This window comes from Anomaloglossus baeobatrachus, chromosome 6, assembly GCF_048569485.1.
Source record: "Anomaloglossus baeobatrachus isolate aAnoBae1 chromosome 6, aAnoBae1.hap1, whole genome shotgun sequence".
NCBI classification, from domain to species: Eukaryota; Metazoa; Chordata; class Amphibia; order Anura; family Aromobatidae; genus Anomaloglossus; species Anomaloglossus baeobatrachus.
This window is the reverse complement of record NC_134358.1, coordinates 12,742,993-12,770,465: the sequence shown is the minus strand read 5'-3', so window position 1 is coordinate 12,770,465 and position 27,473 is coordinate 12,742,993. Positions and strand designations below refer to the sequence as shown.

General features: G+C 49.2%; 1 protein-coding gene across 3 annotated transcripts in view; it reads left to right on the top strand.

The window, feature by feature from the left end:
* The window catches only part of LOC142316948 (microtubule-actin cross-linking factor 1, isoforms 6/7-like), a 204,694-nt gene that overhangs the window by 99,684 nt on the left and 77,537 nt on the right, over positions 1–27,473 (top strand). For all 3 annotated transcript variants that reach the window (XM_075352764.1, XM_075352765.1, XM_075352766.1), the window contains exons 2-8: positions 8,203–8,773; positions 10,619–10,690; positions 16,273–16,422; positions 18,783–18,958; positions 19,042–19,201; positions 19,291–19,375; positions 25,156–25,391. In XM_075352764.1, coding sequence (XP_075208879.1) covers positions 8,249–8,773; positions 10,619–10,690; positions 16,273–16,422; positions 18,783–18,958; positions 19,042–19,201; positions 19,291–19,375; positions 25,156–25,391 — 1,404 coding nt within the window. In that variant the 5' untranslated portion in view covers positions 8,203–8,248. The remainder of the gene's footprint in view (positions 1–8,202; positions 8,774–10,618; positions 10,691–16,272; positions 16,423–18,782; positions 18,959–19,041; positions 19,202–19,290; positions 19,376–25,155; positions 25,392–27,473) is intronic.

Below are 27,473 nucleotides of genomic sequence, written 5' to 3'. Positions count from 1 at the left end.
ATCCAACAGCGCTTGGGCCTCGCCTGTAGTCCTCGTCCCTAAGAAGGACCGAACCACTCGGTTCTGCGTGGACTACAGGGGGCTCAATGCGGTCACGGTCGCCGATGCGTACCCAATGCCACGCATCGATGACCTGCTCGATCAGTTGGCCGGGGCTCAGTACCTGACCATCATGGATCTGAGCCGGGGATATTGGCAGATCCCCCTGACTCGCAAGGCCAGGGAACGCTCTGCCTTTATTACCCCATTTGGACTGTACGAGTCCACGGTGATGCCATTCGGGATGAGGAATGCCCCTGCCACTTTCCAGCGGATGGTCAACACCCTGCTCAAGGGACTTGAAGGGTACGCGGCCGCGTACCTGGATGACATTGCCGTCTTCAGTCCCACCTGGGAGGACCACCTAGAGCATCTAGCACAGGTGCTCAGGCGGATCCACCGGGCAGGTTTGACCATCAAGCCGGGAAAGTGTCAGCTGGCCATGAGCGAGGTCCAGTACCTCGGTCACCGGGTAGGTGGGAGAACACTGAAGCCCGAGCCTGAGAAAGTGGAAGCCATCGCATCCTGGCCCACCCCCAGGACCAAGAAGCAGGTGATGTCCTTCTTGGGGACCGCTGGGTACTATAGGAGGTTTGTTCCATGCTATAGTAGCCTGGCAAAGCCCTTGACGGACCTCACCAAGAAGAAGCTGCCCTCTGCAGTCGATTGGACAATGGACTGCGAGACAGCCTTCCGGGCCCTAAAGGACGCCCTGTCCAGCCCGCCCGTGCTACAGGCAGCCGACTTCACGCGGCCGTTTGTAGTACAGACCGACGCCAGTGACTTCGGCCTCGGTGCGGTGCTCAGCCAGGTGGACTCTGCGAGCCAAGAGCACCCAGTCTTGTACCTGAGCAGGAAGCTGTTACCAAGGGAAGTTGCCTATTCCACGATGGAGAAGGAGTGCCTGGCCATAGTGTGGGCCCTGCAGCGTCTGCAACCCTATCTATACGGGCGCCACTTCATCGTGGAGACGGACCACAATCCCCTCAGCTGGTTGCACACCGTCTCTGGGACGAATGGGCGATTGTTGCGATGGAGCCTTGCGCTCCAGCAATACAACTTCACCATTCGCCACAAAAGGGGCCGTGACCACGGTAACGCAGACGGGCTGTCCCGACAAGGAGAGGTCGCGGACGGGCGCACGGGGGAACACCGGAGTGTGCTGCCCCCTAGCGCCCTCAAAAGGGGGGAGGTGTGAGGCAAATCCTGGGATATGAAGAGGAATTATGACTCCAGTCATAATCCCTCATCACTCCCTGGCAGTGCCCCCTCCCTTCTTGTTCTCAGTGTTCCACTTACACCTCCATGGCCATGTCCTGTGATATGGAAATGAGGTGGTGTGGGAACAATGGACACAGGATGACTCCCTGCCGTCACCCTGTAACAAGAGTTGTATCTCATTAGCAAGGCTATGGAACTAGCTAGACAGAACGACTCCAGTAAAAAATGGTTCATATCTCGCAAGCCATATTTCCGATAAATATGGCAACCATAAAAATGGTGTCTCCGCATGCGGACGATGCCGGCACACCCTTTTTATGGGAGCAGGACATTGGGAAATGCCCCAGGCGTGATATCAGCCAATGGGGAACTGGCAGACAGGTCATGAGTCCCCTCGTTCTGTAGCTAAATTCATAACTGTCACAATGAGAGCATTGGCGTCTGCCTACGACGCTCCCAGGCAAAGTTATGGCCAATATCCCCTTTGCTGGATAATTCTGATCCATGCAGGGGGAGTGGCAGTGCTTCCCTGTGAGGTCACTAAGGTAGGAGGGGACCTGGATCTGCCCAGGTTGATAACCCTACTTCGGCCATTTTCCAGGGTTCTTTCGCTGGGGGTCACGTGTAGGAAACATCTGTGGGAAGGATCCTAGAAACCTGGCCTACAGCGCCCCCTTGTGGCCAGACGCACAAGGTAACTGATTGAATTGCATACCTGTTTGTAAAACATGCTTTATCTGTAACTGTACTCTGACATATGTATATTCTGTAGATTCCCTATTGTATATATTGTAGTTCTAGTGTGCTTTAGGCTGATTAAATTATATAATTAATCTTGGGCTGTTCTGTTATCTCGATCTTGAATCCCACGTCTGTGTGTTCGGCTAATAGTTACCGTAAATCGGTTGGTGGCAGCGAATTGTGCCAAGGATTATTGTGGGGAGGCCAGTGAGATTCGGGGAGATTTTATATATTCCGCCCGCGGAGGTCGGGGGAATATATACCTTACTCTCACCGGGGACCCTTCAATAATCGGCATAAGTAGTATAGCGGCCTCCTTGCTTATTGTCGGGCAATTCCATAATTGGCCTGACTATAAGAGGGGCGCTAGAGAGCGCGTCACGTGCTCTGTCTGTCGGTCGGGAGGTATAAAGGAGGGGTGACCCCCACTTGTTACCCCCCGATTGTGACGTACTGGTAGCCAGCGCGGGGGATTTCTGAGTGACCCCCCCGGTGGTTTGTGACAACCATCATCAGTAAAAGACAAAGAAACTGCAAAACCGTGAGTCTGCCTGTTTATTGTGCTCGTGTCCTGCACTCCCCCCATAGACTAACATACTGCCCCGGGGAAAAGGCTCTACCCGTGGGGAGCCGTCCCATCTCAAGCTGCCTTCCATCACCCCGGAGGTTCTGCAGCAGCGGTGGTCATCTCTGATCACATTCCACGGGTGGCGTCACGAACATAACCCCCCTTTTTATTGTGGAACCAGGGAGCACAGACCGGGTCACGACACCGTGATCCCCTTTCCAGAAGCGACCCCTTGGCCCGGTTCTGGGTATCTCCTTAACCCCTGGCGACACATATGAGGCTTGTGCGGATCCTCCTGTGTATGAGGCTGTGCGGATCCTCCCATGTATGAGGCTGTGCGGATCCTCCTGTGTATGAGGCTGTGCGGATCCTCCCATGTATGAGGCTTGTGCGGATCCTCCTGTGTATGAGGCTTGTGCGGATCCTCCTGTGTATGAGGCTGTGCGGATCCTCCCATGTATGAGGCTGTGCGGATCCTCCTGTGTATGAGGCTGTGCGGATCCTCCCATGTATGAGGCTTGTGCGGATCCTCCCATGTATGAGGCTTGTGTGGATCCTCCTATGTATGAGGCTTGTGCAGATCCTCCCATGTATGAGGCTTGTGCAGATCCTCCTGTGTATGAGGCTTGTGCGGATCCTCCTGTGTATGAGGCTGTGCGGATCCTCCCATGTATGAGGCTGTGCGGATCCTCCCATGTATGAGGCTTGTGCGGATCCTCCCATGTATGAGGCTGTGCGGGTCCTCCCGTGTATGAGGCTTGTGCGGATCCTCCTGTGTATGAGGCTTGTGCGGATCCTCCCATGTATGAGGCTTGTGCGGATCCTCCCATGTATGAGGCTTGTGCGGATCCTCCTGTGTATGAGGCTTGTGCGGATCCTCCTGTGTATGAGGCTGGAGGCTGTGCGGATCCTCCCATGTATGAGGCTTGTGTGGATCCTCCTGTGTATGAGGCTTGTGCGGATCCTCCTGTGTATGAGGCTGGAGGCTGTGCAGATCCTCCCGTGTATGAGGCTTGTGCGGATCCTCCTGTGTATGAGGCTTGTGCGGATCCTCCTGTGTATGAGGCTGTGCGGATCCTCCTGTGTATGAGGCTTGTGAGGATCCTCCTGTGTATGAGGCTGTGCAGATCCTCCTGTGTATGAGGCTGTGCAGATCCTTCTGTGTATGAGGCTGTGCGGATCCTCCCATGTATGAGGCTTGTGCAGATCCTCCTGTGTATGAGGCTTGTGCAGATCCTCCTGTGTATGAGGCTTGTGCGGATCCTCCCATGTATGAGGCTGTGCGGATCCTCCCGTGTATGAGGCTGTGCGGATCCTCCCGTGTATGAGGCTTGTGCGGATCCTCCTGTGTATGAGGCTTGTGCGGATCCTCCTGTGTATGAGGCTGGAGGCTGTGCAGATCCTCCCGTGTATGAGGCTTGTGCGGATCCTCCTGTGTATGAGGCTTGTGCGGATCCTCCTGTGTATGAGGCTGTGCGGATCCTCCTGTGTATGAGGCTTGTGAGGATCCTCCTGTGTATGAGGCTGTGCAGATCCTCCTGTGTATGAGGCTGTGCAGATCCTCCTGTGTATGAGGCTGTGCCGATCCTCCTGTGTATGAGGCTGTGCAGATCCTCCTGTGTATGAGGCTGTGCGGATCCTCCTGTGTATGAGGCTGTGCGGATCCTCCTGTGTATGAGGCTGTGCGGATCCTCCCGTGTATGAGGCTGTGCGGATCCTCCCGTGTATGAGGCTGTGCGGATCCTCCTGTGTATGAGGCTGTGCGGATCCTCCTGTGTATGAGGCTGTGCAGATCCTCCCGTGTATAAGGCTGTGCGGATCCTCCCGTGTATGAGGCTGTGCGGATCCTCCTGTGTATGAGGCTTGTGAGGATCCTCCTGTGTATGAGGCTGTGCAGATCCTCCTGTGTATGAGGCTGTGCGGATCCTCCTGTGTATGAGGCTGTGCGGATCCTCCTGTGTATGAGGCTTGTGAGGATCCTCCCGTGTATGAGGCTGTGCAGATCCTCCTGTGTATGAGGCTTGTGAGGATCCTCCTGTGTATGAGGCTGTGCAGATCCTCCTGTGTATGAGGCTGTGCGGATCCTCCTGTGTATGAGGCTGTGCGGATCCTCCTGTGTATGAGGCTTGTGAGGATCCTCCTGTGTATGAGGCTGTGCGGATCCTCCCATGTATGAGGCTTGTGCGGATCCTCCTGTGTATGAGGCTTGTGTGGATCCTCCTGTGTATGAGGCTGGAGGCTGTGCGGATCCTCCCATGTATGAGGCTTGTGTGGATCCTCCTGTGTATGAGGCTGTGCAGATCCTCCTGTGTATGAGGCTGTGCAGATCCTCCTGTGTATGAGGCTTGTGAGGATCCTCCTGTGTATGAGGCTGTGCGGATCCTCCTGTGTATGAGGCTGTGCAGATCCTCCTGTGTATGAGGCTGTGCAGATCCTTCTGTGTATGAGGCTGTGCAGATCCTTCTGTGTATGAGGCTGTGCGGATCCTCCCATGTATGAGGCTTGTGCAGATCCTCCTGTGTATGAGGCTTGTGCAGATCCTCCTGTGTATGAGGCTTGTGCGGATCCTCCCATGTATGAGGCTGTGCGGATCCTCCCGTGTATGAGGCTGTGCGAATCCTCCCGTGTATGAGGCTGTGCGGATCCTCCCGTGTATGAGGCTTGTGCGGATCCTCCTGTGTATGAGGCTTGTGCGGATCCTCCTGTGTATGAGGCTGGAGGCTGTGCGGATCCTCCCATGTATGAGGCTTGTGCGGATCCTCCTGTGTATGAGGCTTGTGCGGATCCTCCTGTGTATGAGGCTGTGCAGATCCTCCTGTGTATGAAGCTGTGCAGATCCTCCTGTGTATGAGGCTTGTGAGGATCCTCCTGTGTATGAGGCTGTGCAGATCCTCCTGTGTATGAGGCTGTGCAGATCCTCCTGTGTATGAGGCTGTGCAGATCCTCCTGTGTATGAGGCTGTGGGGATCCTCCTGTGTATGAGGCTGTGCGGATCCTCCTGTGTATGAGGCTGTGCGGATCCTCCCGTGTATGAGGCTGTGCGGATCCTCCCGTGTATGAGGCTTGTGAGGATCCTCCTGTGTATGAGGCTGTGCGGATCCTCCTGTGTATGAGGCTGTGCAGATCCTCCTGTGTATGAGGCTGTGCGGATCCTCCTGTGTATGAGGCTGTGCGGATCCTCCTGTGTATGAGGCTGTGCGGATCCTCCTGTGTATGAGGCTTGTGAGGATCCTCCTGTGTATGAGGCTGTGCGGATCCTCCTGTGTATGAGGCTGTGTGGATCCTCCTGTGTATGAGGCTGTGCGGATCCTCCTGTGTATGAGGCTGTGTGGATCCTCCTGTGTATGAGGCTGTGCGGATCCTCCTGTGTATGAGGCTTGTACGGATCCTCCTGTGTATGAGGCTGTGCGGATCCTCCCGTGTATGAGGCTGTGTGGATCCTCCTGTGTATGAGGCTGTGCGGATCCTCCTGTGTATGAGGCTTGTGAGGATCCTCCCGTGTATGAGGCTGTGCGGATCCTCCTGTGTATGAGGCTTGTGAGGATCCTCCTGTGTATGAGGCTGTGCGGATCCTCCTGTGTATGAGGCTTGTACGGATCCTATGTATGACCCTTGTGCGGATCCTTCTGTCTCTTCTTGATCCAGACAGACTGGATGATGTGAGATCGGGGCTCTGTGGATTGTGACCCCCCAGGACTCCGCATTTAGTGACATCTGCTGGATGTTGGGGGTCGTTGTCCGGCTGCAGAATATATTTGGACCCGACCAGACGCCCCCTGATGGGAGTCGCACACAGTGTATTATTAGTGAGTGGAGGCTGTGTACCGTATACACATGTGAGGGAGGGTCTCGGGGATAATCCCTATGGAAGGTGAGGGGCTCCTCCTGTCCTCGGCCTCCCGCCGGGCGTTAATCCCTCCGCCCTCCTGACCATTTAATCCTGCAGACAAAACACTGCGCCGTCTCCTCAGCGCTGAGACCCCGGCGGGCGCTGATTGAGATGTCCTGGCAGAGGCCGCAGACACGTGAGGATCACACTGCCCTCCCCCGACCTGCCAGGCCCAGGCGTCGCCCACCGTCCACTCATATTAATGCGCTGACCCTAGGGGTCTATCTGGGTGTGTGGCCCTTGACCCTGCAGACATTACCCCTCTGGAGGCCGACGCGGCGCCTCGTGCTGGTGTTTACCTGCTACATGAGCCGCCTGATACTGGGAAGAGACTCACAATGAGGGCACAAAGATGGCGGATATACGCGGCACTGCCAACCTGCGCCCAGCGGGTGACGGCCTTAAAGGCACAGTACAGCAATAACGGGCACATGGTGCTGCGGTTTCCACGTTATCGCCGGATTCATCCTTGTTGAATATTCACATCATTTGTCGCAGACGTTCTCTGCTCCTGGAGGGATGTCATCGACCTACACATTTAGGGGAAAACATTTCTGCCGTTTCGTGAAGTGGGCACATTTTTGCTATAAAAAAACGCAAAACAAATTAAATACAAAAACAAAACGTATTTTTAAACTTTGCACAACATTCCTGAACTGCGATGACTGGTAAAAGAACAAAAAAAACAACGAATATCACACAAAACCCACTCCCAAAAAGTGGAGGAAAAATATTCATTTCACTAACGACAAAATGATAAGAAACGATTGTTACACCGCTGAGGGTCTGTTACCCGATCTCACAAACAATAATCTGGGTTTTTCTGTTTCTTTTGGAGTAATGGCTTCTTCCTGCAGAGCGGGCTTTCAGCCCATGTTGATACAGGACTCGTCTCACTGTGGATAATGACACAATGTTACCAGCTTCCGCCAGCATCTTCACAAGGTCTTCTGCTTTTGTTCTTGGGTTGATCTGCACTCGTCTGACCACAGCACGGTCATCTCTGGTGCACAGAACCAGTCTCCTTCCTGAGCGGTATGATGGCCGGACATTCCCAGCTTGTTTGTACTTGCGTATAATTGTTTGTACAGATGAATGAGGCATCTTCAGGTATCTGGAAATTGCACCCAAGGATGAACCAGACTTGTGCAAGTCCACAATTCTCTTCCTGAGATCTTGGCTGATTTCTTTTCACTTTCCCATGATGCTGCACAAAGAAGCTGTGTATTTCAGGTGTGCATTACAATACATCCACAGGTGTGTCTCTAATTAACTCAGATGTTGTCAATAAACCTATCAGAAGCTTCGAAAAAAATGACATCATATGGGCGGTTCCATATTGTATAAAGGCAGAGTACACATTGTTATTGGTCACTGGCCTGGTGGTGGCGTGGTCACTTGGTCACATTGTCACTGGTCTGGGGGTCACAATGTCATTGGTCACATTATCACTGGTCACGTGGTCAATGGTCTTGTGGTCACATTGTCACTGGTCACTGGTCTTGGCACATTGTTTGAGAAAAAAACTATTACAGAAAAAGAATGTTTTATTAATATCCAATAAACTATTGCAGCCGATCATAGTGCAGCTCTCATTTGTGGCACTGCTGTGGTAGAATGAGAGCTGCACTGTGATTGGTCACTCTGAGGACAGGTCACCTGCCAGCCATTGATGCCCGTTTCGATGTTGTGGCTGCCGTGGTCACGTCTCAGGCAGTGGTAACGTCTTTGGTTTCTGTTTCAGGCCGATGATGCGCTGATGTCTGACGCTCCTGTGCCATCCGGGGACCATGGGTAATTCTGTCAGCCGGCCCGGCTGCCTGGGGGACAAGAAATCCCAGCGGGGCCTGAAGGAAGGCTGTATGAAGGAGTCCATCATCGACATCCAGAGCGTGAGGAACAATGTGGAAGCCAGCGCCGCCTGCGCCACGGACAAGAAGATCGAGCGGCTGAACGACAAGGACCTGAACATCACCACGGCAACCAGCAAAACCCAAACCAAAGAGCCGCTGCCAAAACAGAACAACGCCGACGCCAACGTCCAGCCGGTCCGACGGGACACGCCCAGGTCGACACCCGACCATGGCGGCAACATATGGACACTGCAGAGGGGCACCGCACAGAGGGCCTCCGGGAGCAGCTGCTCATGGAAGCCGCTCGCCACCAGGGAGGTGACAGAAGTGACAGAGGTGACCGAGACCGTCGTCACCGAGATCGTGGAGGTGACGCAATATCCAACCGGAGACAAGAGCGGAGAACCCATCATCACCAGGACCGTGAAAGTGCTGACGGAGCGCGCCGGCGAGCTGGCTGAGGTCAATATGTAACCATGGCGACAAATCACAGCCGGATCATCTGTCCAGTCTGATTGGTTGTAATAAAGGGATCATTGGAAAACCTCAATGGTCGTTATTCTGTAGTCCACAAAGTCGGCCCCGGCATCTCAGAAGGCGGCCCAGACTCGTACCCCAAGGGTGGTAGGGACGTGTCCAGAGCACTCAATCTGTACCCCCACAGGCCCCTCTGATCTGTACCCCCACAGGCCCCACTGATCTGTACCCCCACAGGCCCCTCTGATCTGTACCCCCACAGGCCCCTCTGATCTGTACCCCCACAGGCCCCTCTGATCTGTACCCCCACAGGCCCCTCTGATCTGTACCCCCACAGGCCCCTCTGATCTGTACCCCCACAGGCCCCACTGATCTGTACCCCCACAGGCCCCTCTGATCTGTACCCCCACAGGGCCCTTCTGATCTGTACCCCCACAGGCCCCTCTGATTTGTACTCCCACAGGCCCCTCTGATCTGTACACCCACAGGCCCCTCTGATCTGTACCCCCACAGGGCCCCTCTGATCTGTACCCCTGCAGGCCCCTCTGATCTGTACACCCACAGGCCCCTCTGATCTGTACTTCCACAGGCCCCTCTGATTTTTACCCCAACAGGCCCCTCTGATCTGTACCCCCGCAGGCCCCTCTGATCTGTACTTCACAGGGCCCCTCTGATCTGTACACCCGCAGGCCCCTCTGATCTGTACACCCACAGGCCCCTCTGATCTGTACACCCACAGGGCCCCTCTGATCTGTACACCCGCAGGCCCCTCTGATCTGTACACCCACAGTGCCCCTCCGATCTGTACACCCACTGGCCCCTCTGATCTGTACCCCCACAGGCCCTTCTGATCTGTACACCCACAGGCCCCTCTCATCTGTACCCCCGTAGGCCCCTCTGATCTGTACCCCCGTAGGCCCCTCTGATCTGTACCCCCGTAGGCCCCTCTGATCTGTACACCCGCAGGCCCCTCTGATCTATACCCATACTGGCCCCTCTGATCTGTACACCTGCAGGCCCCTCTGATCTGTACACCCACAGGCCCCTCTGATCCGTACCCCCGTAGGCCCCTCTGATCTGTACACCCGCAGGGCCCTCTGATCTGTACACCCACAGGCCCCTCTGATCCGTACCCCCGTAGGCCCCTCTGATCTGTACACCCACAGGCCCCTCTGATCCGTACCCCCGTAGGCCCCTCTGATCTGTACACCCACAGGCCCCTCTGATCCGTACCCCCGTAGGCCCCTCTGATCCGTACCCCCGTAGGCCCCTCTGATCTGTACACCCGCAGGGCCCTCTGATCTGTACACCCACAGGCCCCTCTGATCTGTACCCCCTTAGGCCCCTCTGATCTATACCCCCGCAGGCCCCTCTGATCTGTACCCCCACAGGCCCCTCTGATCTGTACACCCGCAGGCCCCTCTGATCTGTACACCCACAGGCCCCTCTGATCTATACCCCCGCAGGCCCCTCTGATCTATACCCCCACAGGCCCCTCTGATCTGTACACCCGCAGGCCCCTCTGATCTGTACCCCCACAGGCCCCTCTGATCTGTACACCCGCAGGCCCCTCTTATCTGAGCTGATTTTCCGCTGCGCGGTTTCATGTCGCGGGCAGGTTTATTTTACATTTATGGTACAGCTGTGCGGGTTTTCATTGCGGAGACTAAAAATTCTTGTGTAAATGTATCTGAAGATGTTCACTCCATAATCCTGGGGTAATTTCCGGGACATGTGTGGCCCCATTCACCATACTCTGCTCCCCGCTGCACATGCACCTGATAATAAGACGGAGCCGAGACATCTAACATGTCCTAAATGTGTTTCCAGGTACAGACGAGTCGTGAGGCCCAAACAGAATCTCAGTACCAAGTCGGAAAATGGGACGCCTACAGCAAGACGGTATATAGCGGACTGTTCTATATGTTACAGTGACCTCACGTGGTATACAGTAGACATGTAATCCTGTGTTATATGTAGTGATATCACGTGGTATAGACATGTTATCCTGTGTGATATGTAGTGACATCACGTGGTATAGACGTGTTATCCCGTTTGATATGTGACATCACGTGGTATAGACATGTTATCCCGTGTGATAGTAAATGACATCACGTGGTATAGATGTGTTATCCTGTGTGATATGTAGTGACATCATGTAGTATAGACGTGTTGTCCTGTATGATATGAAGTGACATCACTTAGTATAAATGTGTTATCCTCTGTGATATGAAGTGACATCACGTAGTGTAGACGTGTTATCCTGTGTGATATGAAGTGACATCACGTAGTGTAGATGTGTTATCCTGTGTGATATGTAGTGACATCACATAGTGTAGATATGTTATCCTGTGTGATATTTAGTGACATCACATAGTGTAGACGTGTTATCCTGTGTGATATGTAGTGACATCACATAGTGTAGATGTGTTATCCTGTGTGATATGTAGTGACATCACATAGTGTAGATGTGTTATCCTGTGTGATATGTAGTGACATCACATAGTGTAAATATGTTATCCTGTGTGATATTTAGTGACATCACATAGTGTAGACGTGTTATCCTGTGTGATATGTAGTGACATCACATAGTGTAAATATGTTATCCTGTGTGATATTTAGTGACATCACATAGTGTAGATGTGTTATCCTGTGTGATATGTAGTGACATCACATAGTGTAAATATGTTATCCTGTGTGATATTTAGTGACATCACATAGTGTAGACGTGTTATCCTGTGTGATATGTAGTGACATCACATAGTGTAGATGTGTTATCCTGTGTGATATGTAGTGACATCACATTGTATAGACTTGTTATCCTGTGTGATATGTAGTGACATCACATAGTCTATATGTGTTATCCTCTGTGATTTGAAGTGACATCACATAGTGTAGATGTGTTATCCTGTGTGATATGTAGTGACATCACATAGTGTAGACGTGTTATCCTGTGTGATATGTAGTGACATCACATAGTGTAGATGTGTTATCCTGTGTGATATGTAGTGACATCACGTAGTGTAGATGTGTTATCCTGTGTGATATGTAGTGACATCACATAGTGTAGATATGTTATCCTGTGTGATATTTAGTGACATCACATAGTGTAGACATGTTATCCTGTGTGATATGTAGTGACATCACATAGTGTAGATGTGTTATCCTGTGTGATATGTAGTGACATCACATAGTGTAAATATGTTATCCTGTGTGATATTTAGTGACATCACATAGTGTAGACGTGTTATCCTGTGTGATATGTAGTGACATCACATTGTATAGACTTGTTATCCTGTGTGATATGTAGTGACATCACATAGTCTATATGTGTTATCCTCTGTGATTTGAAGTGACATCACATAGTGTAGATGTGTTATCCTGTGTGATATGTAGTGACATCACATAGTGTAGACGTGTTATCCTGTGTGATATGTAGTGACATCACATAGTGTAGATGTGTTATCCTGTGTGATATGTAGTGACATCACATAGTGTAAATATGTTATCCTGTGTGATATTTAGTGACATCACATAGTGTAGACGTGTTATCCTGTGTGATATGTAGTGACATCACATAGTGTAAATATGTTATCCTGTGTGATATTTAGTGACATCACATTGTATAGACTTGTTATCCTGTGTGATATTTAGTGACATCACATAGTCTGTATGTGTTATCCTGTGTAATATGTAGTGACATCACATAGTGTAGATGTGTTATCCTGTGTGATATGTAGTGACATCATATAGTGTAGATGTGTTATCCTGTGTGATATGTAGTGACATCACATAGTGTAGACGTGTTATCCTGTGTGATATGTAGTGACATCACATAGTGTAGATGTGTTATCCTGTGTGATATGTAGTGACATCACATAGTGTAGACGTGTTATCCTGTGTGATATGTAGTGACATCACATAGTGTAGACGTGTTATCCTGTGTGATATGTAGTGACATCACATAGTGTAGATGTGTTATCCTGTGATATGTAGTGACATCACATAGTGTAGACGTGTTATCCTGTGTGATATGTAGTGACATCACATAGTGTAGATGTGTTATCCTGTGTGATATGTAGTGACATCACATAGTGTAGATGTGTTATCCTGTGTGATATGTAGTGACATCACATAGTGTAGACGTGTTATCCTGTGTGATATGTAGTGACATCGCGTAGTGTAGATGTGTTATCCTGTGTGATATGTAGTGACATCACATAGTGTAGACTTGTTATCCTGTGTGATATGTAGTGACATCACATAGTGTAGATGTGTTATCCTGTGTGATATGTAGTGACATCACATAGTGTAGACGTGTTATCCTGTGTGATATGTAGTGACATCGCGTAGTGTAGACGTGTTATCCTGTGTGATATGTAGTGACATCGCGTAGTGTAGACGTGTTATCCTGTGTGATATGTAGCGACATCACATAGTGTAAATATGTTATCCTGTGTGATATTTAGTGACATCACATAGTGTAGACGTGTTATCCTGTGTGATATGTAGCAACATCACATAGTGTAGATGTGTTATCCTGTGTGATATGTAGTGACATCACATAGTGTAGATGTGTTATCCTGTGTGATATGTAGTGACATCGCGTAGTGTAGACGTGTTATCCTGTGTGATATGTAGTGACATCACGTAGTGTAGACGTGTTATCCTGTGTGATATGTAGTGACATCACATAGTCTATATGTGTTGTCCTGTGTGATATGTAGCGACATCACATAGTGTAGATGTGTTATCCTGTGTGATATGTAGTGACATCGCATAGTGTAGACGTGTTATCCTGTGTGATATGTAGTGACATCACATAGTGTAGATGTGTTATCCTGTGTGATATGTAGTGACATCGCGTAGTGTAGACGTGTTGTCCTGTGTGATATGTAGCGACATCACGTAGTATAGATGTGTTATCCTGTGTGATATGTAGCAACATCACATAGTGTAGATGTGTTATCCTGTGTGATATGTAGTGACATCACATAGTGTAGATGTGTTATCCTGTGTGATATGTAGTGACATCGCGTAGTGTAGACGTGTTATCCTGTGTGATATGTAGTGACATCGCGTAGTGTAGACGTGTTATCCTGTGTGATATGTAGTGACATCACATAGTGTAGATGTGTTATCCTGTGTGATATGTAGTGACATCGCGTAGTGTAGACGTGTTGTCCTGTGTGATATGTAGCGACATCACGTAGTATAGATGTGTTATCCTGTGGGATATGTAGTGACATCACATAGTGTAGATGTGTTATCCTGTGTGATATGTAGTGACATCACATAGTGTAGATGTGTTATCCTGTGTGATATGTAGTGACATCGCGTAGTGTAGACGTGTTGTCCTGTGGGATATGTAGCGACATCACGTAGTATAGATGTGTTATCCTGTGGGATATGTAGTGACATCACATAGTGTAGATGTGTTATCCTGTGGGATATGTAGTGACATCACATAGTGTAGATGTGTTATCCTGTGTGATATGTAGTGACATCACATAGTGTAGATGTGTTATCCTGTGTGATATGTAGTGACATCGCGTAGTGTAGACGTGTTGTCCTGTGGGATATGTAGCGACATCACGTAGTATAGATGTGTTATCCTGTGTGATATGTAGCAACATCACATAGTGTAGATGTGTTATCCTGTGTGATATGTAGTGACATCACATAGTCTATATGTGTTGTCCTGTGTGATATGTAGCGACATCACATAGTGTAGATGTGTTATCCTGTGTGATATGTAGTGACATCGCATAGTGTAGACGTGTTATCCTGTGTGATATGTAGTGACATCACATAGTGTAGATGTGTTATCCTGTGTGATATGTAGTGACATCGCGTAGTGTAGACGTGTTGTCCTGTGTGATATGTAGCGACATCACGTAGTATAGATGTGTTATCCTGTGGGATATGTAGTGACATCACATAGTGTAGATGTGTTATCCTGTGTGATATGTAGTGACATCACATAGTGTAGATGTGTTATCCTGTGTGATATGTAGTGACATCGCGTAGTGTAGACGTGTTGTCCTGTGGGATATGTAGCGACATCACGTAGTATAGATGTGTTATCCTGTGGGATATGTAGTGACATCACATAGTGTAGATGTGTTATCCTGTGGGATATGTAGTGACATCACATAGTGTAGATGTGTTATCCTGTGTGATATGTAGTGACATCACATAGTGTAGATGTGTTATCCTGTGTGATATGTAGTGACATCGCGTAGTGTAGACGTGTTGTCCTGTGGGATATGTAGCGACATCACGTAGTATAGATGTGTTATCCTGTGGGATATGTAGTGACATCACATAGTGTAGATGTGTTATCCTGTGGGATATGTAGTGACATCACATAGTGTAGACGTGTTATCCTGTGTGATATGTAGTGACATCGCGTAGTGTAGACGTGTTATCCTGTGTGATATGTAGCGACATCACATAGTGTAGATGTGTTATCCTGTGGGATATGTAGTGACATCACATAGTGTAGATGTGTTATCCTGTGTGATATGTAGTGACATCGCGTAGTGTAGACGTGTTATCCTGTGTGATATGTAGTGACATCACATAGTCTATATGTGTTGTCCTGTGTGATATGTAGCGACATCACATAGTGTAGATGTGTTATCCTGTGTGATATGTAGTGACATCGCATAGTGTAGACGTGTTATCCTGTGTGATATGTAGTGACATCACATAGTGTAGATGTGTTATCCTGTGTGATATGTAGTGACATCGCGTAGTGTAGACGTGTTGTCCTGTGTGATATGTAGCGACATCATGTAGTATAGATGTGTTATCCTGTGGGATATGTAGTGACATCACATAGTGTAGATGTGTTATCCTGTGTGATATGTAGTGACATCGCGTAGTGTAGACGTGTTGTCCTGTGGGATATGTAGTGACATCACATAGTGTAGATGTGTTATCCTGTGGGATATGTAGTGACATCACATAGTGTAGATGTGTTATCCTGTGTGATATGTAGTGACATCACATAGTGTAGATGTGTTATCCTGTGGGATATGTAGTGACATCACATAGTGTAGATGTGTTATCCTGTGTGATATGTAGTGACATCACATAGTGTAGATGTGTTATCCTGTGGGATATGTAGTGACATCACATAGTGTAGATGTGTTATCCTGTGTGATATGTAGTGACATCACATAGTGTAGATGTGTTATCCTGTGGGATATGTAGTGACATCACATAGTGTAGATGTGTTATCCTGTGTGATATGTAGTGACATCACATAGTGTAGATGTGTTATCCTGTGGGATATGTAGTGACATCACATAGTGTAGATGTGTTATCCTGTGTGATATGTAGTGACATCACATAGTGTAAATATGTTATCCTGTGTGATATGTAGTGACATCACATAGTGTAGACTTGTTATCCTGTATCATTTGTTATTACATTATGTGGTGTAATATCTGTACTTTCGTCTGCTCATGCTTCAGGTTTCTCAGCATGCTTTGGCTCTGCCAGAACCCCCTGAAAACCAGGAGACTGTCCTCGGCTGGGTGTCAGAAATGGAGGATCTGATGGAGGCCCAGAAACCTCCATCGTCAGAGGCCAAAGTGGTGAAGGCTCAACTCCAAGAGCAGAAGGTGAGATCCAGGGTCTGTACCACTGGACTCTGGTCACAATCCTCGTGTTTATAATCGAATAGGAATTATCTACACGTGTGTCCTGGATTATCTGTAGATTATATCACACACGTCCTATATCATCTGTGGATTATATTACACACATGTCGTGTATTCTCTGTGGATATTACACGTGTATCCTGCATTATGTGTGGATATTACACATGTATCCTGCATTCTCTGTGGATATTACACGTGTATCCTGTATTCTCTGTGGATATTACACGTGTATCCTGTATTCTCTGTGGATATTACACGTGTATCCTGTATTCTCTGTGGATATTACACGTGTATCCTGTATTCTCTGTGGATATTACACGTGTATCCTGTATTCTCTGTGGATATTACACGTGTATCCTGTATTCTCTGTGGATATTACACGTGTATCCTGTATTCTCTGTGGATATTACACGTGTATCCTGTATTCTCTGTGGATATTACACGTGTATCCTGTATTCTCTGTGGATATTACACGTGTATCCTGTATTCTCTGTGGATATTACACGTGTATCCTGTATTCTCTGTGGATATTACACGTGTATCCTGTATTCTCTGTGGATATTACACGTGTATCCTGTATTCTCTGTGGATATTACACGTGTATCCTGTATTCTCTGTGGATATTACACGTGTATCCTGTATTCTCTGTGGATATTACACGTGTATCCTGTATTCTCTGTGGATATTACACGTGTATCCTGTATTCTCTGTGGATATTACACGTGTATCCTGTATTCTCTGTGGATATTACACGTGTATCCTGTATTCTCTGTGGATATTACACGTGTATCCTGTATTCTCTGTGGATATTACACATGTATCCTGCATTCTCTGTGGATATTACATGTGTATCCTGCATTCTCTGTGGATATTACACGTGTATCCTGCATTCTCTGTGGATATTACACATATATCCTGCATTATCTGTGGATATTATACGTGTATCCAGCATTCTCTGTGGATATTACACGTGTATCCTGCATTATCTGTGGATATTACACGTGTATCCTGTATTCTCTGTGGATATTACACGTGTATCCTGCATTCTCTGTGGATATTACACGTGTATCCTGCATTATATGTGGATATTACACGTGTATCCTGCATTCTCTGTGGATATTACACGTGTATCCTGCATTATATGTGGATATTACACGTGTATCCTGCATTCTCTGCGGATATTACACGTGTATCCTGCATTATCTGTGGATATTACACGTGTATCCTGCATTCTCTGTGGATATCACACGTGTATCCTGCATTATCTGTGGATATTACACGTGTATCCTGCATTATATGTGGATATTACACATGTATCCTGCATTCTCTGTGGATATCACACGTGTATCCTGCATTATCTGTGAATATTACACGTGTATCCTGCTTTATCGTGGATATTACATGTGTATCCTGCATTATCTGTGGATATTACACGTGTATCCTGCATTATCGTGGATATTACACGTGTATCCTGCATTATCTGTGGATATTACACGTGTATCCTGCATTCTCTGTGGATATTACACGTGTATCCTGCATTATCGTGGATATCACACGTGTATCCTGCATTCTCTGTGGATATTACATGTGTATTCTGCATTCTCTGTGGATATTACACGTGTATCCTGCATTCTGTGTGGATATTACACGTGTATCCTGCATTCTCTGTGGATATTACACGTGTATCCTGCATTATCGTGGATATTATATGTGTATCCTGCATTATCTGTGGATATTACACATGTATCCTCCATTCTCTGTGGATATCACAAGTGTATCCTGCATTCTCTGTGGATATTACACGTGTATCCTGCATTATATGAGGATATTACACGTGTATCCTGCATTCTCTGTGGATATTACATGTGTATCCTGCATTGTCTGTCGATATGTGGATATTACACATGTATCCTGCATTATCTGTGGATATTACACGTGTATCCTCCATTCTCTGTGGATATTACATGTGTATCCTGCATTAGCTGTGGATATTACACATGTATCCTGCATTCTCTGTGGATATTACATGTGTGTCCTGCATTGTCTGTCGATATGTGGATATTACACATGTATCCTGCATTATCTGTGGATATTGCACGTGTATCCTGCATTATCTGTGGATATTACACGTGTATCCTCCATTATCTGTGGATATTACATGTGTATCCTGCATTAGCTGTGGATATCACACGTGTATCCTGCATTCTCTGTGGATAATACACGTGTATCCTGCATTCTCTGTGGATATCACACGTGTATCCTGCATTCTCTGTGGATATCACACGTGTTCTTTATTATTTGTTTCGCCTTTTATTTCCCAGCTTCTGCAGAGGTTGTTGCATGAGAGACAGTCGAGAGTTGAGCGCGTGTTACAGGGTAAGAAGTCGCCATCACAGCCCCTGTCTATACTGGGCTCAGAGCAGAGACCACAGCAGAGAGACCCCCTGATGGAGCTGCGGGATCGGTGGGACTCTCTGCTGCGGAGAGCTGAGGACAGGTGAGTGTGAGCGGACACAATGGTCCCAGCCATGTATGTTCTCACATGGAGACCCCCCCTACCCCGGATGTCTCCCCTTACAGACACCGTCAGTTGCAGTACATCACCCCGGCCGCTCACAACTTCCAGGAGGCTCTGGACGTCTTCCATGACTGGGTGGGCAGCACCGAGAGGCGGCTGACGGAGCTGTGGAGAACCAACAGGTCCATGAGCCAAATTAAAGACTGCCACAAGGACGTGCAGGTATAACATCCGGGACTGACCCTCTGGAATCAGGTGGCACCGAGGGCACGAGGCCCACCAGGACTGACCTCACCTCATCCTCGTTACAGGACCTCTGTAAGGAGATTCAGAGCAAGCCTGGAGATATAGACAAGATCCTGGAGAAGGGTCAGGTCATCCTGGAGCTCGTGTCAGGTACCGCACCTCTCTAAATATGGTTATTGTTATTTATTATTAGACCACTATTGATTCCCGGTGCTGCACATGAGAGGGGGGCGACATACAAACTACAATAGACAGAGGGGCAAGCGCCCGGCCCTGTGGGCTTACAGTCTACATGACAATGCAGAAGGAAACAGTTGGTTGGGGGATTAGCAGCAGCTCCGGCGTTGGTGAGGCGGTAGCTCCGGTGGGGGTGAGGTGGCTGCTCCGGTAGTGGGGGTGAGGAGGCAGCTCCAGTGGTGCTGCAGTGGCTGCTCTGGTGGTGGGGGGGTGTCAACAGCTCCGGTAGTTGGGATGAGGCAACAGCTCTGATGGTGAGGGAGAGGCAGCAGCTCAGGCGGTGGTGAGGCAGCAGCTCAGGCGGTGGTGAAGCAGCAGCTCTGGTGTTGGGGGTGAAGCGGCAGCTCTGTCATAGGTGAGGTGGCAGCTCTGGTGTTGGGGGGGGAAGCGGCAAGTCTGGTGGTGCTGAAATGGCAGCTCTGGTGGTGGTGAGGCGGCAGCTCTGGTGGTTGTGAGGAAGCAGCTCTGGTGGTTAGGGTGAGGTGGCAGCTCAGGCGGTGGTGAGGCAGCAGCTCTGGTGGTTGTGAGGCAGCAGCTCTGGTGGTTGTGAGGCAGCAGCTCTGGTGGTTAGGGTGAGGTGGCAGCTCAGGCGGTGGTGAGGCAGCAGCCCTAGTATTGGGGGTGAGGCAGCAGCTCTGTGGTTGGTGAGGTGGCAGCTCTGGTGTTGGGGGTGAGGCGGCAGCTCTGTCGTTGGTTAGGTGGCAGCTCTGGTGTTGGGGGTGAGGCGGCAGCTCTGTCGTTGGTGAGGTGGCAGCTCTGGTGTTGGGGGTGAAGCGTCAAGTCTGGCGGTGCTGAAATTGCAGCTCTGGTGGTGGTGAGGCAGCAGATCCGGTGGTGGGGGTGAGATGGCAACTCTTGTGCTGGAGATGAGGCAGTAGCTCTGGTGGTTACAGTCAGGTGGCAGCTACAGTGGATGTTGAGTCACAAGTTTTGGTGGTGAGGCGGCAGCTTTAGTGGTGTGGGTTAGGCAACAGCTCTGGTTGTGGTGAGGCGGTAATTCCTGTGATGGTGAGGTGGCAGCTCCGGTGGTTGTGATGAGGCAGCAGCTCCAGTGATGGGACTGAGGCAGCATCTCTTGTGGTGGTGAGGTGGTTACTCTGCTGGTGGTGGTGAGGCGACAGCTCCGGCGGTGATGAGTAGATTGAGGGTTGATGATAGAATGGATTCTGGAAATATTTTTGAGTTTGAGGAGGTGAGAGCTTGGATGTGTGGTGTGAACGACGGTGCAGAGTGGAGGGTCACTCCGAGGCAGCGAACCTCGGGCACTGGGGACAGCGTGGGGTCATTTATTGTAATAGATGGATCAGGTAGGGAGTTAGGTGAAATGGAGGAAAGATGATGAGGTCAAATTCATCCACACTGAGCTTTAGGAAGTGAAAGGAGAAGAAAGATGATATGGCCGACAGACACTCCGGGGTTCTGGACAGCAGAGCGGTGACATCTGGGCCAGAGAGATAGACCTAAGGGTCATCAGCGTAGAGGTGGTACTGGAAGCCATGGGGCTTTATGAGTTGTCCCAGGCCAAAGTTATACAGAGGGATGAAGACGAAAAAGGGCAGCGATCCCAAGACAGAGCCTTGAGGGACACGACAGAGCGAGGACGGAATGAGGAGGAGGGAATGTGAGACGCTAAATGCCAGCACTGTGGACCGACCACTGAAGTAATAATACTGCCCTGAAACTAAGATATGAGATAGCCAAGATGATTGTCTATAAGATGAAGGTCGTCTCACGCTCTGAGCTGTAGAGGATGGAGAGATATGGAGACTGAAAGTCAAAAGATCAAAACATTGTTACCCTTTTGCTTCTCAGTGTTTAATGTGTTTAATCTATGTATTCATCCTGGTAGTTTTGGGACATGACAAGGTTCATATTTAAAAATGATATTACTGGTAGTCCAGGATAATGATGTGTTAATACAGTAAAAGTTTGGGCACACCTGGCCAGAATTACTGTTATTGTGAACAGTTAAGTTGAAGATGAAATGATCTCTAAAGGCAGAAAGTTGCAGATGACGCATTTCCTTTGTACTTTAGGCAAAAAATATATATTTTCATGTTTTACATTTTTTAAATTACAAAAATTAAAATGAGCCGATGCTAAAGTTTGTGCACCCTTGGAGATTTGTGTGCTCAGATAACTTTGACCGAGGTTCCAGCCCTTCATTATCCTGTTAGGGTTATGGCTTGTTCACTGTAATCATTAGGAAAGGCCGAGTGATGCAAATTTACAGCCTTATAAAACCCGGCCTTCTCAAACTTTGTGGCAAAAAACAATTGCCATTGGTTCTTCTAAGCAGCTGCCTAGCACTCTGAAAATGAAAATTGTGGAGGCCACAAAGCAGCTGAAGGCTATTAGAAGATAGCAAAGTGTTTTCAAGTTGCCCTTTCCTCCGTTCAAAATGTAGGAATGGCCGTTACCAGAAACAGTGGAGGTCAAGATAAGACCTGGAAGACCAAGCAAAATTTCTCTCAAATCAGAACCCCTGCTTGCCTGCAAAAGACCTTCAGGAAGATTCAGCAGACTCTGGAGTTGTGGTTCTACTGTTCAGAGACACCGGCACAAATATGGCCTTCATGGAACAGTCTTAAGAAGAAAACATCTCCTGCATCCTCATCATAACATTCAGAGTAAGGAGTCTGCAAAATAACATCTGAACAAGCCTGAAGCATTGTGGAAACAAGTCCTGTGGACCCATGAGGTTGAAGTTGAACTCTGGCCACGATGATGAAAGATATGTGTGGAGAAAAAAGGGCAGAGAATCTCAGGAAAAGAATATCTCACCAACCATTAAGCATGGGGGTGGATCAATCATGCTTTGGGGTTGTGTTGCAGCCAATGGCACCGGAAGAGGGAAGAATAGATTCAATAAAATTTCACAAATTCTTGATACAAATATAGCACCATCTGTAAAAGAAACTGAAGCAAAAGAGAGGAGAAAAAAAGGGGGGAAAGAGGACAAAGGGGGAAAGAGGGTGACTGCTAAAAATGGATAATGATTCGAAACACACATCAAAATCCACAATAGATAACTTGAAAAGGCGCAAGGTGAAGGTTTTACACTGGCCTCACAGTCCCCTGATCTGAACATCATTGAAAATCTGTGGCTAGACCTCAAAAAAGCAGTACATGCAAGATGAGCCAGGAATCTCACAAAACTGGAAGACGTCTCCAAGGAAGAGCAGTGCATGCACGACGAGCCAGGAATCTCACAAAACTGGAAGACGTCTCCAAGGAAGAGCAGTGCATGCAAGACGAGCCAGGAATCTCACAGAACTGGAAGATGTCTCCAATGAAGAGCAGTGCCTGCAAGACGAGCCAGGAATCTCACAGAACTGGAAGATGTCTCCAATGAAGAGCAGTGCCTGCAAGACGAGCCAGGAATCTCACAGAACTGGAAGACATCTCCAAGGAAGAGCAGTGCATGCAAGACGAGCCAGGAATCTCACAGAACTAGAAGATGTCTCCAATGAAGAGCAGTGCCTGCAAGACGAGCCAGGAATCTCACAGAACTGGAAGACATCTCCAAGAAAGAGCAGTGCATGCAAGACGAGCCAGGAATCTCACAGAACTGGAAGACATTTCCAAGGAAGAGCAGTGCATGCAAGACGAGCCAGGAATCTCACAGAACTGGAAGATGTCTCCAAGGAAGAGCAGTGCATGCAAGACGAGCCAGGAATCTCACAGAACTGGAAGATGAGCCAGGAATCTCACAGAACTGGAAGACATCTCCAAGAAAGAGCAGTGCATGCAAGACGAGCCAGGAATCTCACAGAACTGGAAGACATCTCCAAGGAAGAGCAGTGCATGCAAGACGAGCCAGGAACCTCACAGAACTGGAAGACATCTCCAAGGAAGAGCAGTGCATGCAAGACGAGCCAGGAACCTCACAGAACTGGAAGACATCTCCAAGGAAGAGCAGTGCATGCAAGACGAGCCAGGAATCTCACGGAACTGGAAGACATCTCCAAGAAAGAGCAGTGCATGCAAGACGAGCCAGGAATGTCACAGAACTGGAAGACATTTCCAAGGAAGAGCAGTGCATACAAGACGAGCCAGGAACCTCACAGAACTGGAAGACGTCTCCAAGGAAGAGCAGTGCATGCAAGACGAGCCAGGAACCTCACAGAACTGGAAGACATCTCCAAGGAAGAGCAGTGCATGCAAGACGAGCCAGGAACCTCATAGAACTGGAAGACGAGCCAGGAACCTCACAGAACTGGAAGACGAGCCAGGAATCTCACACTACCGGGAGATGTCGCCATGGAAAAATGGAGGAATATCCCTCAAACAAGAACTGAAAGACTCTTGGCTTCTACAAAAAGTGTTTACAAGTTGCGATACTCGCCAAAGGGGGCGCTATAGGCACTGACCATGCAGGCCCCAAACCGTTACATCCGCTCATTCTCCTTTTTTGTAAATGTAAAAATGTGAAATATTTATTTATTTTTTTTGTCCTAAAATTCAAGGGCAAAGTGTCCTGTATAACTGTAGAGTCACATGACACCCGGGAAGGAAATGGCTTAGGCTACTTTCACACATCAGTCTTCTGCATTCAGGCACAATCCTTTTTTACCTGATCCAACGGATCCGGCAAAAAAATGTAAAACCTGTATCCACCGGATCCGGATTTTAACGGATCCGTTATGCCGGATGCGTAAACAAAACGGATCCTTTGGATCCGTTTTGCATCCGTTTTGTCAGTTTTTGTTTTTTTTTGCTGGATCCGTTTTTTCAAAACATTGGAGCATGCTCAGTTTACAAAAACGGATCCGGCAGCCGCATCCGTTTTTTGCTGCATTACGCCGGATCCGGCGTCCATAGGCTTCCATTGTAAAACACGCCGTATCGCGCCGGATCCGATGCGGTTTTTTTTTGCCGGACAAAAAAACATTACAAGATACGTTGCCTCCGGCCGCCGCTTTAGGCAATTATGACGGATCCGGCAAAAGCCGGATGCAACGCAAGGCCATCAGGCACAATCCGGGGCTAATACAAATCAATGGGGATAAAACGGATCCGGCGCCGGATCCGTTTTATCCGTTTTTTTCCGGATTGTGCCTGATGGAAAAAAACTGATGTGTGAAAGTAGCCTAATTCAGCACAACTTGGCCATTTCCATTTAGGGGTGTACTCACTTCTGATGCAACAGTATAGCCATTAATGGCTGGGATGAGTTGTTTACCCTGTTATACAAGCCGCGCACTGACACTGCACATTGTGCCTAAGGGATCAGTGAAAAGATGTAATAAAAATGACATATTGGGATATATATTTATTCCTGGTGGTCTAGGGTAACTGTGTGCTCCTATTGCTATATTAAACCTTGCATTCATATGATGCATATTTATATATATATATCGTCCCTGGTGGTGTAGGGTAATGATTGGGTTAATATTCACATTGTGTAGAGATGTAGTAGGGTTAGTATAGAAATCTATTATCCCTGGAGGCCTGAGGATATAATGGAGCCAATACTGATATATATATCTCTATTGTCTACATGTATATAATATCCCTGCTGGTCTAGGGTGATGATTTTGCCGGCTCTGGATCTCCACACCTCTCATTGGGTTGGGGTTCCTCTTAGATCAGGGGCCCGAGTGTCTTTTTCCTGGGGCCGCTGCAGACCTTGCTATGCCGCCCCCAATCTTATCATGGAGGGGCAATGACTTGCTGCTTTTTGGCTGTAGGGGAGGAGGCTCAGCTCTGCCAGGAAAAGATGGACGCCTTACGTGTGCGCTACATCATCATCGCTCAGAGCGCGGGAGACATCCTGCAGAGACTGGAGCAAACCATAGAGGCCACAACCCACCTGGACCCATCCCAGGAGGACGTCTCTCTATGGCTGGGGCGTATGGAGAAGCTGCTGTCCTCCATAACCACAGACGGCGCAGAGAAGAGACTGAAAGCCAGCGACACCGAAAAGGTGAGAACATTGGGAGCCACTCACTGATAATGTCTTCATAGTGCAGTGTCCTCCTCCCCAATCAGTGCAGTGTCCTCCTCCCCATCAGTGCAGTGTCATCCTCCCTCCATCAGTGCAGTGTCCTCCTCCTCCCATCAGTGCAGTGTCCTCCTCCCCATCAGTGCAGTGTCATCCTCCCTCCATCAGTGCAGTGTCCTCCTCCTCCCATCAGTGCAGTGTCATCCTCCCCATCAGTGCAGTGTCATCCTCCCCCCATCAGTGCAGTGTCATCCTCCCCCCATCAGTGCAGTGTCTTCCTCCCCCCATCAGTGCAGTGTCCTCCTCCCCCATCAGTGCAGTGTCATCCTCCCCCCATCAGTGCAGTGTCATCCTCCCCCCATCAGTGCAGTGTCATCCTCCTCCCATCAGTGCAGTGTCATCCTCCCCATCAGTGCAGTGTCATCCTCCCCCCATCAGTGCAGTGTCATCCTCCCCCCATCAGTGCAGTGTCATCCTCCCCCCATCAGTGCAGTGTCTTCCTCCCCCCATCAGTGCAGTGTCATCCTCCTCATCAGTGCAGTGTCATCCTCCCTCCATCAGTGCAGTGTAATCCTCCCCCCATCAGTGCAGTGTCCTCCTCCTCCCATCAGTGCAGTGTCATCCTCCCCACCAGTGCAGTGTCATCCTCCCTCCATCAGTGCAGTTTCCTCCTCTTCCTATCAGTACAGTGTCATCCTCCCCCCATCAGTACAGTGTCCTCCTCCTCCCATCACTACAGTGTCCTCCTCCTCCCATCAGTGCAGTGTCTTCCTCCCCCCATCAGTGCAGTGTCATCCTCCCCCCATCAGTACAGTATCCTGCTCTTCCTACCAGTGCTGTGTCATTCTCCCCCCGTCAGTGCAGAGTCATCCTCCCCCCATCAGTGCAGTGTCCTCCTCCCCCCATCAGTGCAGTGTCCTCCTCCTCCCATCAGTGCAGTGTCATCCTCCCCCCATCAGTGCAGTGTCATCCTCCCCCCATCAGTGCAGTGTCATCCTCCCCCCCCATCAGTGCAGTGTTCTCTTCCCCTATCAGTGCAGTGTCCTCCTCCCCCCATCAGTGCAGTGTCATCATCCCTCCCATCAGTGCAGTGTCCTCCTCCCCTATCAGTGCAGTGTCCTCCTCCCCCCATCAGTGCAGTGTCATCATCCCTCCCATCAGTGCAGTGTCATCCTCCCCCCATCAGTGCAGTGTCATTATCCCTCCCATCAGTACAGTGTCCTCCTCCCCTATCAGTGCAGTGTCTTCCTCCCCCCATCAGTGCAGTGTCCTCCTCCCCCCATCAGTGCAGTGTCCTCCTCCCCCCATCAGTGCAGTATCATTATCCCTCCAATCAGTACAGTGTCCTCCTCCTCCCATCACTACAGTGTCCTCTTCTTCCTATCAGTGCAGTGTCATCCTCCCCCATCAGTGCAGTGTCATCCTCCCCCATCAGTGCAGTGTCATCCTCCCCCATCAGTGCGGTGTCATCCTCCCCCATCAGTGCAGTGTCATCCTCCCCCATCAGTGCAGTGTCATCCTCCCACCATCAGTGCAGTGTCCGCCTACTCCCATCAGTGCAGTGTCCTCCTCCCCCCATCAGTGCAGTGTCATTATCCCTCCCATCACTACAGTGTCCTCTTCTTCCTATCAGTGCAGTGTCATCCTCCCCCATCAGTGCAGTGTCATCCTCCCCCATCAGTGCAGTGTCATCCTCCCCATCAGTGCAGTGTCATCCTCCCACCATCAGTGCAGTGTCATCCTCCCCCCATCAGTGCAGTGTCATCCTCCCCCCATCAGTGCAGTGCCCCCCCATCAGTACAGTGTCCTCCTCCTCCCATCAGTGCAGTATCATCCTCCCCCATCAGTGCAGTGTCATCCTCCCCCCATCAGTGCAGTGTCATCCTCCCCCCATCAGTGCAGTGTCCGCCTACCCCCATCAGTGCAGTGTCATCCTCCCACCATCAGTGCAGTGTCATCCTCCCCCCATCAGTGCAGTGTCATCCTCCCCTCATCAGTGCAGTGTCCGCCTACTCCCATCAGTGCAGTGTCCTCCTCCCCCCATCAGTGCAGTGTCATTATCCC